Source organism: Bactrocera dorsalis, chromosome 3 (assembly GCF_023373825.1).
Source record: "Bactrocera dorsalis isolate Fly_Bdor chromosome 3, ASM2337382v1, whole genome shotgun sequence".
In the NCBI taxonomy this organism is placed as follows: domain Eukaryota; kingdom Metazoa; phylum Arthropoda; class Insecta; order Diptera; family Tephritidae; genus Bactrocera; species Bactrocera dorsalis.
In genome coordinates, this window is record NC_064305.1 from 10,326,860 (window position 1) to 10,341,621 (window position 14,762).

The 14,762-nt window shown below is 40.9% G+C and overlaps 1 protein-coding gene across 2 annotated transcripts in view; it reads left to right on the top strand.

Annotated features, from left to right (window-relative positions):
- Nucleotides 1-5,366: 5,366 nt before the first annotated feature.
- The window catches only part of LOC105233814 (uncharacterized), a 38,116-nt gene continuing 28,720 nt past the window's right edge, over nucleotides 5,367-14,762 (top strand). Inside the window, exon 1 of one of the 2 annotated variants that reach the window (XM_049453042.1) lies at nucleotides 5,367-11,463. In XM_049453042.1, the coding sequence (XP_049308999.1) occupies nucleotides 11,238-11,463 (226 nt within the window). In that variant the 5' untranslated portion in view covers nucleotides 5,367-11,237. The remainder of the gene's footprint in view (nucleotides 11,464-14,762) is intronic. The other variant, XM_049453033.1, reaches the window with a different exon arrangement.

Consider the following 14,762-nt stretch of genomic DNA (forward strand, 5'->3'; position numbering starts at 1 on the left):
CAGTAAAACAAGGATGTAACATCTACTAAGATTGTATACATACATACAGCTGTGTTCACGAAAATAGTAGTGCGACAGCACATAACACTCCAATCTTATTGCTGACATGTTCTATCTTGCAAATTGAACATTTCTACAATACTTTCGTAGAACAGAATATTGTTAACAAAAAAACACCAAAATGCCGTTATTTTTATTTTGATTTGCTATCTTTATGATATATTTCTATATTTGCACCAAAAATCTCTTGTTCATTAAAATAGTAGTGCTTGACGGGAATAGTTGAAAAAAATTAAAAAATTTTTTATTTTTAATTTTAACTGACATCAGAAAGTGTATTAAAATAATATAGTAATTGTGTGATATAAATTTATTGAAACTGCTCTTTATTTATTGTTTAGTGGGTTGAAAAAAACATTGCTCAATCAAAAAGCGAGAGTTAATTGGTAACTTGAGAGATCAGGGCAAAACATATAAATAAATCGAAGAAATGATTGGTTGCACTGCTCCGATGATATTTAATGCTATTCATCATACTATTAAGCCGGAAACTCGTGGTGGTAAGCGCAAGGCTACATTTCTGGAGGACCGACGAATTGTGCGATACAGCAAAGCAAAGCCTTAGGCGTCGTCAAAAATAATTAAAAATGAATTGAATCTACTGGTCAGTGCTGTCACAGTTAGCCGAAGGCTAATAGAAGCTAATTTACATGCAGGAATCCGAGAAAAGTACCCCTTTTGACGAAGAAGCACGTCAATGCAAGAATAAAAGATTGCGAAAGACCATATGTATTGGCCCGTCCAAAAGTAGCACAACATTTTATTTACGGATGAGATAAAAATTGTTTTTTTTGGTGGTATAGGCTCCAGGCAGTGTGTTCGTTGTCCCCCAAACACAGAATACCACCCAAGGTGCATCACAAAGACTTTTAAATATGGTGGGCTAAAGACTATGGTGTGGGCTTGTTCGTCGTATGCTGGCGATGGTCCAATCTCTTTGATCAGTGGCATTATGGAACAAGCAGTGTACATTAATACATTGAAAGATGTAATGCTACCGTATGCTAATTGGAAAATGTCGTTAAAATGGACATTTCATCAGGATAATGATCCTAAACATACGAGCAAACTAGCTAATCAGTGGTCTGCATCTGAAAACATCTACTTGATACCATGGCCAGTACAATCTTCGAACCTAAATCCTATCGAAAACTTATGAGGCGATGTCAAGAGAAGTGTAGCAACAGCAAAACCATCGAAAAACACAGAGCTTTGGCAAGTGTTTAAGGAAGCATGGGCTCAAATCTCTGTGAGGCGTTGTAAGGACCTTATTGATTCCATGCCACGCCGATGCCTAGCTGTTATAAACAACAACGGATTTACAACAAAATATTAGGCCTTAGGAAACATATTAAATATGAAATATTTACTGTTACTTTCATATTCTTAGTTTTATCGTCTTTTTTAATAGCCACTACTATTTTCTTGAACAGCATAATTTTTCAATTTTATTTTAATTTAATAACTGTATGTAAACTAAAAAAAATTTATGGTAGATAAAACTGTAAATATATCATACATTAATTAAAAATTAGGTTTTTTATCACTTTCTAATCGAATATTCTTCTTATCATGTGATTTGACTGTTAAATAGTTAGTAGCCACCGGCACTACTATTTTCGTGAACACAGCTGTATGTACATATGTACTATGTACATACGTCTTTAACCGAGTCTAAAAGCTCAACAGAAACACTCTGTAAGCAAAGGAAGAGGAAGACCTCCACTTTGTTGGAAAGATCAGGTGGAGAAGGACGTGGCTTCGCTTGGAATCTCCAATTGGCGCCACATTGCGAAAAGAAGAAACGACTGGCGCGCTGTTATTAACTCGGCTATAGCCGCTGGACCAATAAAGAAAAAGAAGGAAAGCTCAAATAAAACACTTTGTACCAAGTAGGATTTTTTCAGAATGCATTTTTGCGCCGAAATGTATGCAACGTTTTTGATAAACATTATGTTAGCAATTGAAGATGTCATATTTCATGTTCGAAACTGATGTTCGAATTTTCGAAATTGATTTTTATATTGTTATCATTGCCTTTATAGCTCATACTTCTATATTAAGCTCACAAAACTAGCTTATTTTGGGAAATGTGACCTTCAAATCTATAAAAAAATGGCTATTCACGTCTACTAGATTTTCGAATATAAAACTCACTTCCGAAAATTTCCTAAAAAAGTACTAAAATATGAAATAAACATACTGTTGAGTACAAAAATTTAACAGTTTATCATCTGCGCTGGAATGTATGCTACAATTTTAAAAAACTGAAAAATTTCGAAAATCTACTTTGCTTAGGTGAGTTGCGACCATATTGCACAATTTCCAAAGTCACTTAAGTCCATCCACACCACAACAGAGGCTAAGTGTACACATCGGTCTATCGAATTCAAAAATAAACTGATGACGTCGAGACCTTCAGTTCAATGCGATTCGCGTGTCAAAGAACGAGCGTACAGAAATCAAATCCAAAATAAACGAAATAAAGCAATGAAATGGTAATTTGTTTTTCTTTGCTTTATACGGTGCGAGGTACACTTAAATAGATTATTATATATACAAAATAAATATAAATATATATGTATATATTACATCTGCTGCCACCCATTTGAGTATATATATCTGTATGTATGTATGTATGTATGTATGTAACTCAACTACAAAACCAAATTGGCGAAACTAGAATGCAAATTATCTGGTGGGCGGGTGACCGAGGCACGTGGGTGGCGGCAGACAAATGCGCCACTAGAAACTAGTTCACATGTACGTATATCTATTTATATGTATATATGTATGCCGATACCGAGATAGCTTTGTTGGCATCGGAAAGCAATTTATGAAGCGTTCAGTCGAAAAAATTGTATTTAATTGCTTTCGCTACAATAATCGATGATTAATGTGTGTAATCAACAATTTAAATGATGTGATGAAAGCGTCGATGGGAAGACCTACGAGTGGTTGTAAAACAACAACAACAACAGTAGCAACAATTTGTAGCAAATTGATTTCAATAAGCAATAATAGATAAACAAATATGTGAGTCGGACGTGTGCGCTTCGGAGCGGGTACTTTAGACGCGAACTAGAAAACTGAGTATGGCTAGTTGATTTTTGGGGAAATTTAAGAATGCAGGAATGTTGAGTACGCTCCTTACTCAGTTCAACATTTTGAAGAACCCCTCTCTCTCCATCTGTTTCATTGACTATTATGTGTGATCTGAATAAAGACGACTCAATATCGACTGACGGTTTTGAAATAAACGCCTATAGTAACTAACAAAAGCACGAAGGGGGCAGTCGCATCCTACTCAGCTGTGTTGATACCGTGATGAGCCGGTTCCTCGTACAATTGCTTCCTTTGGCTGACCTTCTGCGCCGCTATGGGCTTCCAGGACCGCATAAACATCGCATTGAACCTATAGTTCTGCCGGATGAATTTATAGGACTCGTCATCAACGGTGATGTTGAGCCTCCATCCGGCGTCCTCAACGCTGCTCTTGACTACCATCTAAGCCAAGATACTGTTGCCTTTGTTTTGGTTTTTGATCAAACTAAGCGCGAAATCATACGGTTTGCATACGTTCCGGGAAAGAAATATGGTTATGCTTTGCGAGGGTGGTATCTCTTCAACCTTCTTCGCGCATAGGACTTTGCCTTCCCAACATTCCTGATTCGGAGTAATCTCTGCTAGCCAGATGGCCGTCTTCTCGCCCTTACGGTCGACTAGAAGCCGACCTAACCTAAAATAGACTCCTTAGAATGAGCCAGTGTATCCACACCTCCTGAAAATCTCATTCATTATGCACACTTGTAGTGTTGATAGGTCTTCTGACCCTAAAACCTCCGTTAGAGACAGCCTCTTTGTTGCCTCTGGCGACTTTACGTCCTGGAGGTGCCTCAAGTACCGCTCATTCCCGCCCTACGAGGATCGTCCAAGACGATCGTTTTTTGTAACTAAAAATGTTCCTGTGGCCGGGAACACAAATTATGGGCAAGTTGAGTTAACCTGCCAGTGAGCTTTAAGCCTTCGTCACCTTTGTTTACTAAGATGTTGTTGATCTTTGACGTCGAAATAGTTAGTAGTGCCGCCTGGCTGTCTATGTAAATGGCCGCTTTCTGTATTCTCCCGTAGTTGTTCAGTAAAATTCCATAAGTTACATAGGTGTAACCTCCGCAAGGCTCTTCCCATAATCTCACTGACTGTGGAACTGTGGACTGTGTTTTCTTGCACATTTTTCCGTTCTAAGATGACATGGACATTAGTGGACTTATCAATGTTTGTTCTGTCGTTAAAATACTGTGACCCTAGAAAAGTTTATTTCGTTTATAACTGTTTATTCAGATGATACCAGAAATTTCAACGTCCATTATAACATCCGTAGTGCTTTGTCAGTTTCAAACCTCTAAGTTTAACTGTCGAAACCACAAAAGTTACTAAAAGCTCTCCGCCAGTGTTGTTAAGTGACAAGTCAAAGTAAAGCACTTATAGCGAAAGCACCGTTAAGTTTCCCGGTATTGCGCCGAATATAACTACAACAAAAACAAGTACTAGCACTTGTCACATGCTTGCATACACAATAAACCGCAATTTCTCAATGAACTTGCCGCTCGGCTGTGCAACGTGCTATCCACAGCCGAACGCTGTTGCTCCTACTCGGTTTGTTTTTTTTTTTTTTTTGTTTATTTATGTGTATAGTATGCGCATGTGTAAGTGCACACAACTGTGACTGCAGGCAACGAAAGCTCTGTGGCATGCAGCGTAGTGAGCTTTTAGTGCATCAAGCAGTTGCAGGCGGCTGTCGCGTAGACAGCCCACCTCGCAGTTCGGTGTATACGGGCGGTACGACTTAGCTGCTTTGTTCTTCCTCTTTTACGTTGACTTTAAAGCGCACTTTTTTCGCTCGTTTAGCTTTGCACGTGTACGCTACTCTGTTCGTTACCGCTTTGGCGCTCGTGTCGCCAAACGCCGAGTGCCGCTGCCGCTACTGCCGCTTCAGCGACCAGGACTCAATGCAAATTTCGCGAGGCTGCTGTCGGCAGTTGGTGACAGGACACCGAGGGCAGCTGTGTGCTTTGAGTGCTTCGTGTGTGTTCAGTTAAGTGGCTCTACGTGTTGTAACGGCGCGTTGTACGCGTGTGTTTGTTTGTTCGTACGTACGACAGGAGGATACTAGTGGCAACAACTGCAGCGTCGAGTATAAAGGGTCATATAATATTTATAGTATTTGTGTGTGTGTTGTTTTTTCACAACTCTCGCTTTCTTTCGACATTTTTTTCGGTTTTGTTTTTTTTTGTGTTTGCTTTGCGAGATGGCTGCATTGTGGAAGGCCAAGTGAAGTGTCGGCAGTTAATGGTGTTAGTGTATTTTAAGCTTCACGGCCAAAAGGATGCAAATCACTATGCGACTATAGGCGAGTCCTTTCATGGTGTTTTAATAAAACAATCAGACGCGTCGAATCCGTTACATTGTGTTCGTGTGTAGTTTACCGTTTGAATGCGTGTTCGTACGTCGTGTCGTGCCTTGGCATTGCCAACAAATGTACGCCGCATTCGTCGGTCGTGTGAAACGTGTTTCAAATTTGCACGTGTGTCCTTGCGACGCTGACGCTGACGCTTCACTCGCATCTGTTTTCGCACCACAGACACAACGCGTGCATACGGATTTGTGCGCGAGTGTGCGTGTCACAATAGAAACATTTGTAATAAAAGTATAAAAATCGTCGGGAAGTGGAAATGTGACACGTTTTGTGTAGAAAAAATATGAAACCGTTATATGGCGCAGTGGAAAAAAGTTGCACGCGATTTAATGCAGGCTTAAAGTAGTCGTCAGGCGTCAGGCAGATAAACGAAATTGACTGAGAAAAATGCTCAACGAATTGCAATCAAAACTAGGCGAGTGGCACAGAACTACCATTTCGCTGAGGAATGAAGCTTAGGAACTTTTGAAAAAAAACGAAATTTGAATATGAATAAAAGAGAGATGGATTGACCCGATTATGCAGAACAGTGTAATACATAGTAATAATGCATTGACCTGGCATTGCAGAATTGTTAACAAAACACCGCCGGATCTGGCCCTGACAGATAATTTTTAAAGTTCATGCCAACTTGCTAGGAACTAGCTCATTCTGTCTCAAGGGAGACAAATTTTGGGGTTTTGTCCAACTAACTTAAAATGAATACACAATATAGAAACTTTTTATTACGAATCCAACTGAAGCTTAAAATTAAAATGTCTTAGTTCCTGGTAAAGCTGAAAAAAGCCAAGTCAAGTTAGCTCAGGGATTTCCAATGCAACTCACCTAGAAACAGTAGTCTCTAATGTTAACTAAACTGTCATAAAAAGCTTCATTTCAGACGATTGTTTCAGCAGCAAAATCATTCTACATAGAAAGGAACGAGCAGTAATCACTTGGTGCCAAATCCGGACCGAATCGGATACAAGATGGATGCATAAAACTATCTAAACCAACTTATCTTGAAGCGATTTTTCCTCCAGCAAAATCATTTGACATCGGAAGGAACAGCTAGTGATCACTTGGTCCCATTTTGGATTCGAAGTTTGATGCGCTGGATGCTCCCAACAAGCTTCTGGCGAGTCGTTGTCGGGATGCTTGGCCTAACATTGTTCCGATGGCACACATTTATTCTCATATCGTCTAACCCTGGCCTTTTTTGGGCGATTGCTGCATTCTGACAGTCCAATTTTTCACTATACAAATGTAAATTAAGAGTCTGGCTGTTGTGGAGCAGCACATAGTGGAAAATTTCTTGGCTCTAGAGCTTCTACCGAGTCATTATCGATATGTGTGGGCTGGAGTTGTGCCTATAGGACGAACTTCTTCTCCTATTACCCAAAGCTAGCCGCTTCTGGGCGAATGCTTATATCCAACTGTCTTATTCTCCACAATACAGATAGGGAATGAGAGTTCGGACCTAGGGAAGTAGCTCATAGAAGAATCATAATCGATGTGCATGACCTGGTGTTGTCCCGATGAAACACATTTCATTTCCTTTTGGCCAAAGCTGACCACTTTTGGGCGAATGCTTCTCTCTGACTGTCTTATTCTCCACAATATAGGTCGGAAAACTACGTCTCTACTTATTTCGCTGGACAAACTTACATAGACTTAGCGTAGATTCAGGCAAGATTTATGCCAATAAGTTCGCGTTCTAATAGCCACCAAGTTATAATAGCATTCATGGCCCCCAAAGGTTAAAGTAGTGAAAAAAATTGACTAAGCCAATTATGCAGAGTCATTTAAAACAATTTCTTTCTGAACTTGTGCCCTCTTTTTGCTAACCAAGGAGGCGCAGAGAGACTGTAAGCCAACCGCGATAAAAACGGATATCACTTTAGCGACTCGTTGGGCAAGCAGCCAACAGGCAATCAGCCACTGCGACTTGGCTGGCATTTAACACAATCATTAAATAATAACTTGCTGGCATTTCCATTTGCATTTCATGCACCCCTCATTCCCCTCTACACATTTCATTTTTGCAATTATGCCAGCTGGACATTTGAACGCATAATGCTGCGGAGAACACTTGTTAATGAGGCCTGAGCCTAGTAATTAAAGAACGCTGTCTAACCACACAACTGCAGAGCGATGGGTGAATGCGCCTAAAAATGTGCCACAATATAGTGTGTATAGAAAAGTGTAAACTGCATAAGTAAATCGATGTACGCGCATGTGTTGCGATGGCTAGGGCAGCACGCAGCATCCGCGCGATTGCATACGGGACACAGGCCCGTAGCCAGCTTTTCATTTCGGGGGGGGCTGAAGTAAAAACATATATGTATAAACTTTAAATTTTCTGTTTATTAAAAAAAACGATATAAATTCATATACATATTACTTAAATGATTTGGTAGTTGTAACTTAAATAAGTAATATTTTTCTTTTCTTCTTTTTTGCCATATCATTAATTACTTCATCTGGATCTATTTTAATATCCCAGTGCACTGCAATAACAGCAAGTGCACTCAGCCGCTCATTGCCCATCACACTGCGTGGTAAAGTTTTTATTCTTTTTAAGGTTGAAAAAGTTCTTTCAACGGAAGCGGTCGTCATTGGAAGAGTTGCTAAAATTGTAAGCAGGTAGTGAATATTTTTAAAATACGTTGCATCGCAATGTTGCAGTAATTTCAACACTTCTATGGTTGGATCTATTGTTGATAAGCTGGCACACCACAATCGATACTCTGATTTTAATGCTGTCATTGATATTTGCTCCTCAAAGTAAATAGTTAAATTTTTTAATTCTTCGGCATTATCAATTGCAGCAAAACCTGGGAGTAGAATTTGAAATGACGAGAGTATATCCTCATTCACTAATAAACGTTCTGTCATCTTTTGAATCAGAGCATCAACGCATGGAATAAATATTGTAACTCTGAAGTGGCTTTCAGGGGTTGTGCAAGGTGGATTAGCACGAGTAGTTTGACGCGAAGTGTCAAAAAGATCTTTAGACATTTGTGATGCTGTTTGGAAAATATCGTTGAAAAAACCATCCGCTGTTTCTGTTGTAGTTTGTTGTTTTAACGGTTAGCTAATCCCCGTTAGGATGGTAAGGGTTGTTTGTGTTGTCGTCGAGATCATCTATCGGTAGGCCCAAGAAACGTGCTGTTTCGACGGGGTCGGATCAAAGGGAAGAGGGTGTTAGATGGGTGGGGTTTGTGGGGCATGCAAAGAGGTCGCCAGTGTCATGCGGAGACTCGTTGCATGCAGGACATACATTAATACCTAATGTCGGGGTCGATTCTGGATAAGTAGGAGTTTAACCTGCTACAGTACCCAGAACGAAGTTGCGCTAGGGTCACTCGCGTTTCTCGCGGCAACTGGAGCTCTTCATCTGCAATAGGTGGTGCTTTGACTCCAAGAACGCCATTCACGGGAAGGGAGTCGGTGAAGGTGTTAATGGCTCCACTGTGAATGGCGGTCAGTGCCTGTCTGAAGTCTGTAGCGTCCGAAGTGCGGTCGGCGTACTGTACGATGTCGTCGACGTAGTCGAGGAATGACCTCTTGATGCTCCTTGGAGGCGGCTCCGCTCCAAGCAGATGGCTGCAAGGGTGATTCCTACGGAAACACCCCAGCAGGAACTGCCTGGAGAGGAGTTCATTATGCTCCTTTACAAGAAGCATGCGCGTCTCACTATGGAGGTGTTCGATGGGAGACATCAAGAGACATCCCGTCGTAGTCCGGAGTGCTGTGTTCTGGCAGGTCTGTAGTTTCCTCATCTGCGTGCCACTGCATCCAGGCGACCATATCGGTGCTGCGTAGTTGAGGACCGGCCGGCCGATTGCCTTGTAAGTTCCCAACAACGTTTCTTTGTCTTTTCCCCATGTGCTGCCGGCTAGCGACTTGAGGATCTTGTTGCGGCTCTGTACTTTGGCGATAATCGCGGTCGTATGGGGAGAGAAGGAGCATAGACTATCAAGGGTTACGCCTAAAATTTTAGGGTTATTGACAGTCGGAATTTTGACGCCGTCGACTGCAATATCAAGCTCAAGTCTATACTCCTTCGTCCAGTTTGTGAATATGGTCGCCGTGGATTTGGTGGGGGAAAGTTGGAGATTCCGTGCAGTGAGGAAACGAGAAAGGTCGGAGAGGTAGCTGTTCACTTTCGAACACATGCCATCGATTCCATTGCCCGACGTCAATATCGTGCAGTCATCAGCGTACGAGGTTATGGAGACCCCCTCTGGTGGTTGAGGAAGTTTCGAGATAGAGAAATTAAACAGTAACGGGGAGAGGACACCACCCTGCGGAACCCCCTGTTTAATTCTTCTAAGTTTAGATGTTTCACCTCGAAATAGTACGGATGACTGACGACCGTTCAGATAGTTCATGGTCCACCTCTTAAGCCCTGGAGGGAGAGTGGTTTTTTCAATGTCCTGCAGTAGCGTTGTGTGGTTGACCGTGTCAAAAGCTTTTGACAGGTCCAACGCTACGAGGATCGTTCTTTCGCAGGGTGGTTTCTGGTTGAGGCCACGAACTATCTGGGCGTTTATGACGCTAAGTGCTGTGGTGGTGCTGTGCACTTTGCGGAAACCATGCTGGTGGCTGGCTAGGCTCAGGTGGTAAGTGAAGGTCGGGAGTAACAAGGCCGCAAGTGTCTTCACTACTGGGGAGAGGAGAGTTATCGGTCGATAAGATTCCCCTTTGTTGGCGGGTTTCCCAGGTTTCAGTAGTGGGACCACTCTTCCGACTTTCCACACATCGGGTATTTGAATAGTGGTGAGCGACAGGTTGAGGACCTTGGTGAGATATTTTACTTCCGTCGAGCCTAGATGCTTTAACATTAGCATGTTGATTCCGCTGTTTCTCTTATCTGGTGCAGAGTTCTTATTAATTCTTTGGCTCGGTTCACTGCTGATACAAAATCCATAGATTTTTCTTGGAGTTGCACAGACAGTGGCAGCGTTAAGCTGAACAATTGCTCACAGACGAATAGACTAAGCAAAAAATCGCTTTTCTCTACCGCTGCTAAGAAGGCTGATGCTTTAGACGAAATGGACCATGTCTTACTCGAAATTATTTCCAAACTTAGTACAATGAATTTGAAAAGCTCCACAAAGCTTATAATGCTTTCATGCCTTTCTATAAACCTTGTTTCACAAAGGCGAACAAGTCGTCTTTTTTTGCTTTCTGGTGCGTGCTTCTGTATAACGTCCTGGAAAGTTATGTTTGCATTTGAATGGTTTCTAAATAAATTTTCTATTTCATTGACAATACCAAGGCAGTTCCGTATTGAACGTGCTTTTGGATACAGTTGCCTTATCCTGGTTTGCACTCCACTTAAATGCCCTGACATGTTTGCTGCTCCGTCATATCCCTGTCCAACCAACTTTGCCATATCAAGATGGAGATCTGTACAACGCTTAAGTATGACTTTTGATAAGTTTTCAGTCACCGTCTAGTGTAGTTGCGTACGACTGTTATAGGTTTGAGCTGAGTTGTGTATAAGAGTTTCAAAAGATTCAGTCAGTGATAAATCCTTTTTATTTGCGATTTATTTAAAAAATTTCCTTATTTCGGGGGGGGCTTCAGCCCTCTAGCCCCCCCCCTGGCTACGTGCCTGACGGGACACAAATAAATTCATTCGCCACTGTGAGTCGACCAAAATAGACGTGCGCTAGGTTTTGAGCGTGAACGTGTGCGTGTGTATATCGCGATGGGTGAACGCATAGCAGCAGCAGCGGCGACGGCCGTCGGTGCGCGGCATTCGCGCATCAGTCCAACACCGGGCCGTGGCAGTAAGGTCGCCTATACGCTGTGCCCGCGCATGGAGCCGCCGGATGAGAAGGCAGCGTTGCAGGTGCAGCGGCGCACCTCGGCAGCGAAGGGGCCGCCAAATTGTGTGGCCATACCGATGTCATCCATACAGACTAACACAAAAGGTGAGTGCCCAGGGCATCTCAAATGAAATGTTGTTAATAAATATTTATTTTAAAATGTGTGGAAAAATTAATTATTTTTGTAAAGAATAAACTGAACTGTGTGTTCCATATTTAACAGAACGTATTTTAGTGATCTAAAGTTCCAATGAGGTTACTGATACTAGGGTAGCTTCAAAAATGTTTAATAATGTATGTAAACATTTTGAGAAGAAACCAAATTTTTTTCTAAAATTAATTCTTTTACCTACGGTAATCCAACGTTTTCTAAATTCTTCTTTTTTAACTTCCAAGTTTTCTCAAAATCAGTATTCATAAATAGATGGCGCTAGGAGAGGTACTACTACATGCTTTAGGTAGCTAAGGCTTCATCATCTGGTTATTGGAACTGAATTAAATTTGAATGACAGTACTCCGTATTTTGAAGTTTTCGTTCTGATTTACATAATATTCCTTTAAATTTTATACCAAAATTTAACGTTCCTTGAACTAAAACTTAACTCGCCTGCGATCATCTCTGAAATATATAAGATACTGAGACCTTTGATAAGCTACCGTGGAAAAGTTTTAGGTATAAAAAATATTCTACTGTGCCCAAAAAATAAGGTGACATTGTATTTATTTTGAAAATTCTTTATTTATTCTTCCAAATCAATTTCATCCCCTTCAAAGTAATCCCCTCCCAATGCAATGTACTTATGCCAACGGATTTTCCAATCTTCGAAACACTGGTTGTAGTCACTTTCCGGGATGGCCTTCAGTTCCGTCTTCGCTTCGGCTTGAATCTCCTCTATCGTATAAAAACGGTATCCCCGGAGCGGTCTTTTAAGCTTGGTGAACAGCCAGAAGTCGCACGGCGCCAGATCAGGTGAAGACGGTGGTTGCGGAACGATATCGGTTGAGTTTTTGGCGAAATGATCACGAACTACGTGGGCAGTATGGGATGGTGCATTATCGTGGTGTAAAAACCAAGAATTGTCGTTCCACAATTCCGGCCTTTTTAGGCGGATAGCGTTACGCAAACGACGCATAACTTTCAAATAATATTCCTTGTTGACTGTTTGACCGGTTGGAAGGAATTCACAGTGCACAACACCAGAAGTATTTTCCATTCGCACAATAGCTGGTCACCTGGCTCACGTAAATTCCATACATAGGTTCATTGTTGGCATTTTAGTAGACAACAGAAACCTAACTTGTTTCCACTTAGATGATTAGATGGTTTCGCCGCTTGCGAGCTATTCAGCTTTACAGTTTCCAGCGATTTCGGCCAGGCAACCAAACGAGTGAGACAATGAAGTAGAATGATGCTATTGATATATTTACTTTGATACGGATGGGTCCAAACTTGATAATAAAGTAGGAGGTACTACCTTTTCAGCCATCGCATTCCCCTTTCGGACTTATCTGAAGGTGTGTGTGGCCTCTTTAAGTCCCGATGGAAAACATTTCCTCTCCTATTGGCCAAAGCTTCTGGTCGTTTCTGTGCGATTTCCTCTTATTGACAGTCCAATTGTTCGCAATACAGGTCCGAATTATAAGTTTGGCGGTCTCGTGTGGACTCGATGGAACACATATTCTCTCCTATTGGTCAAAGCCGACTATTAAAAATCAAAAGTAATGATACAAGAACTTTAGAGTAGTGCTAACAGGTCACTGTTTTATTGGCAGACATGTCATTCGACTTGGAACACCATACAATGACTACTTATTGTATAAGCTGACAAAAGATAGAAGAAGAACACACTATTGTGTAATAAAATAATTGCAACTTTTATTCGATGGTTGCTTCACGGTGACTCGAAGGTTGCACAATTATAATTTTTTATATCGGAATCAGATCCAGTATTTCCGCTCTACTGACGGAATGAATGCTGTCCTTCTTGAAAGAGCCTGTACTTCGAAGCAATACATTTATAGCTTTCTTAATGCCAGCAGCTTCTGCCTGAAAAATAAACGGAGTTATCCGATAGCCTAACCTAAGTTTGTATGGAAAGGTTATTACAGAAAACTCCGCCTCCAAACTTCCCTCCGAGCTTCGATCCTGTCGAAAGTTAATTCTGAAGCAAGCCAACAATCAGAAGCCAACTTAGAATTAACGTCGTAGCTGAGAGTGTACACGAAGACCGTGGAGAAATACAGCGTATGTTAGAAGTGCAGCTTTCAGAAGTTCCAAGAAGATCTGATGTTTTCGATACAATTTTTTTTTTCAGCGATGAGGCCTATTTCTGATTGAATGTACGATAACAAGCTAAATTGGTACATTCGGGACCAAGATCGACTTGAAGAGATTCAAAAGCTACCATTTCATACAGAAAAACAACTGTTTGGCGTGGTTTGTGGGCCGATGGAATTATCGGTCAATGCCGACTGTCTGATGACTGAAATTGAAGCTCTTGACTACGGTGACATTTGGTTTCAACAAGACGGCGCCACTTCCTACATATCGCATCAACCAATGGATTTATTGAGAGAACTCTTCGGCGAGAGATAATTTGACGTTTTGGGTCTGTCGATTGGCCACCAAGATCATGTGATATCACAACGTTAAACTTTTTCCTGTGAGAATATGTAAAGTCTAAAGTCTACGCGGACAATCGCGCTTCGATTCAGGTCTTGGAGTGAAACATCACGTGTGTCATTCGCCACTTACCAGTTGAAATGTTCGAACGAGTCATTAAAAATAGGCCTCAAGGGATTGACCATAGACGTAGCCGTGGGCAACATTTGAAAGATATAATCTTCAAAAAATAATTGTTAAGGAATAATCTTTCGAATGATAATAAACACATTCCACATTAAATTTGAAGTTTCTGTGGTTTTTCTTTAAGAAAGTAGGGAACCTCGAAATGGACCACCCTCTTATGGCATCAGCTATTAATGGATTTCTAGACTTCACACAGGCAACACTTAGTATGTTGTGGTTTCAGAGTTAAGGGTATAGAATAGAAACATACGAAAGATTTTTTAACATACTTTTCTAATTATAGACAAAGTCAGTTTTCATGCTTCTAGAAGCTTCTTAAGCTAAAGCTACTTTAACTTTTATTCACCAACAAAAAAATATGTTTTAAGCGGAAAACATACCGACCTAAAGCCTTCAAATAATATGTATTTTTTCTCTATAAATAATGGCATTCTATATTATTTACTTTCAACGATTTCCACTCAACCTTTTCGCATTTGCCTAAACCATTGACGCCACATATTGCGGTAAAATGCTGCATTTACAGATGAATTCCAATGTCGCACAATAAAATGGTTAAAAATAAAAAAAAACTAAGTGAAAGTAAAAAAAAAGT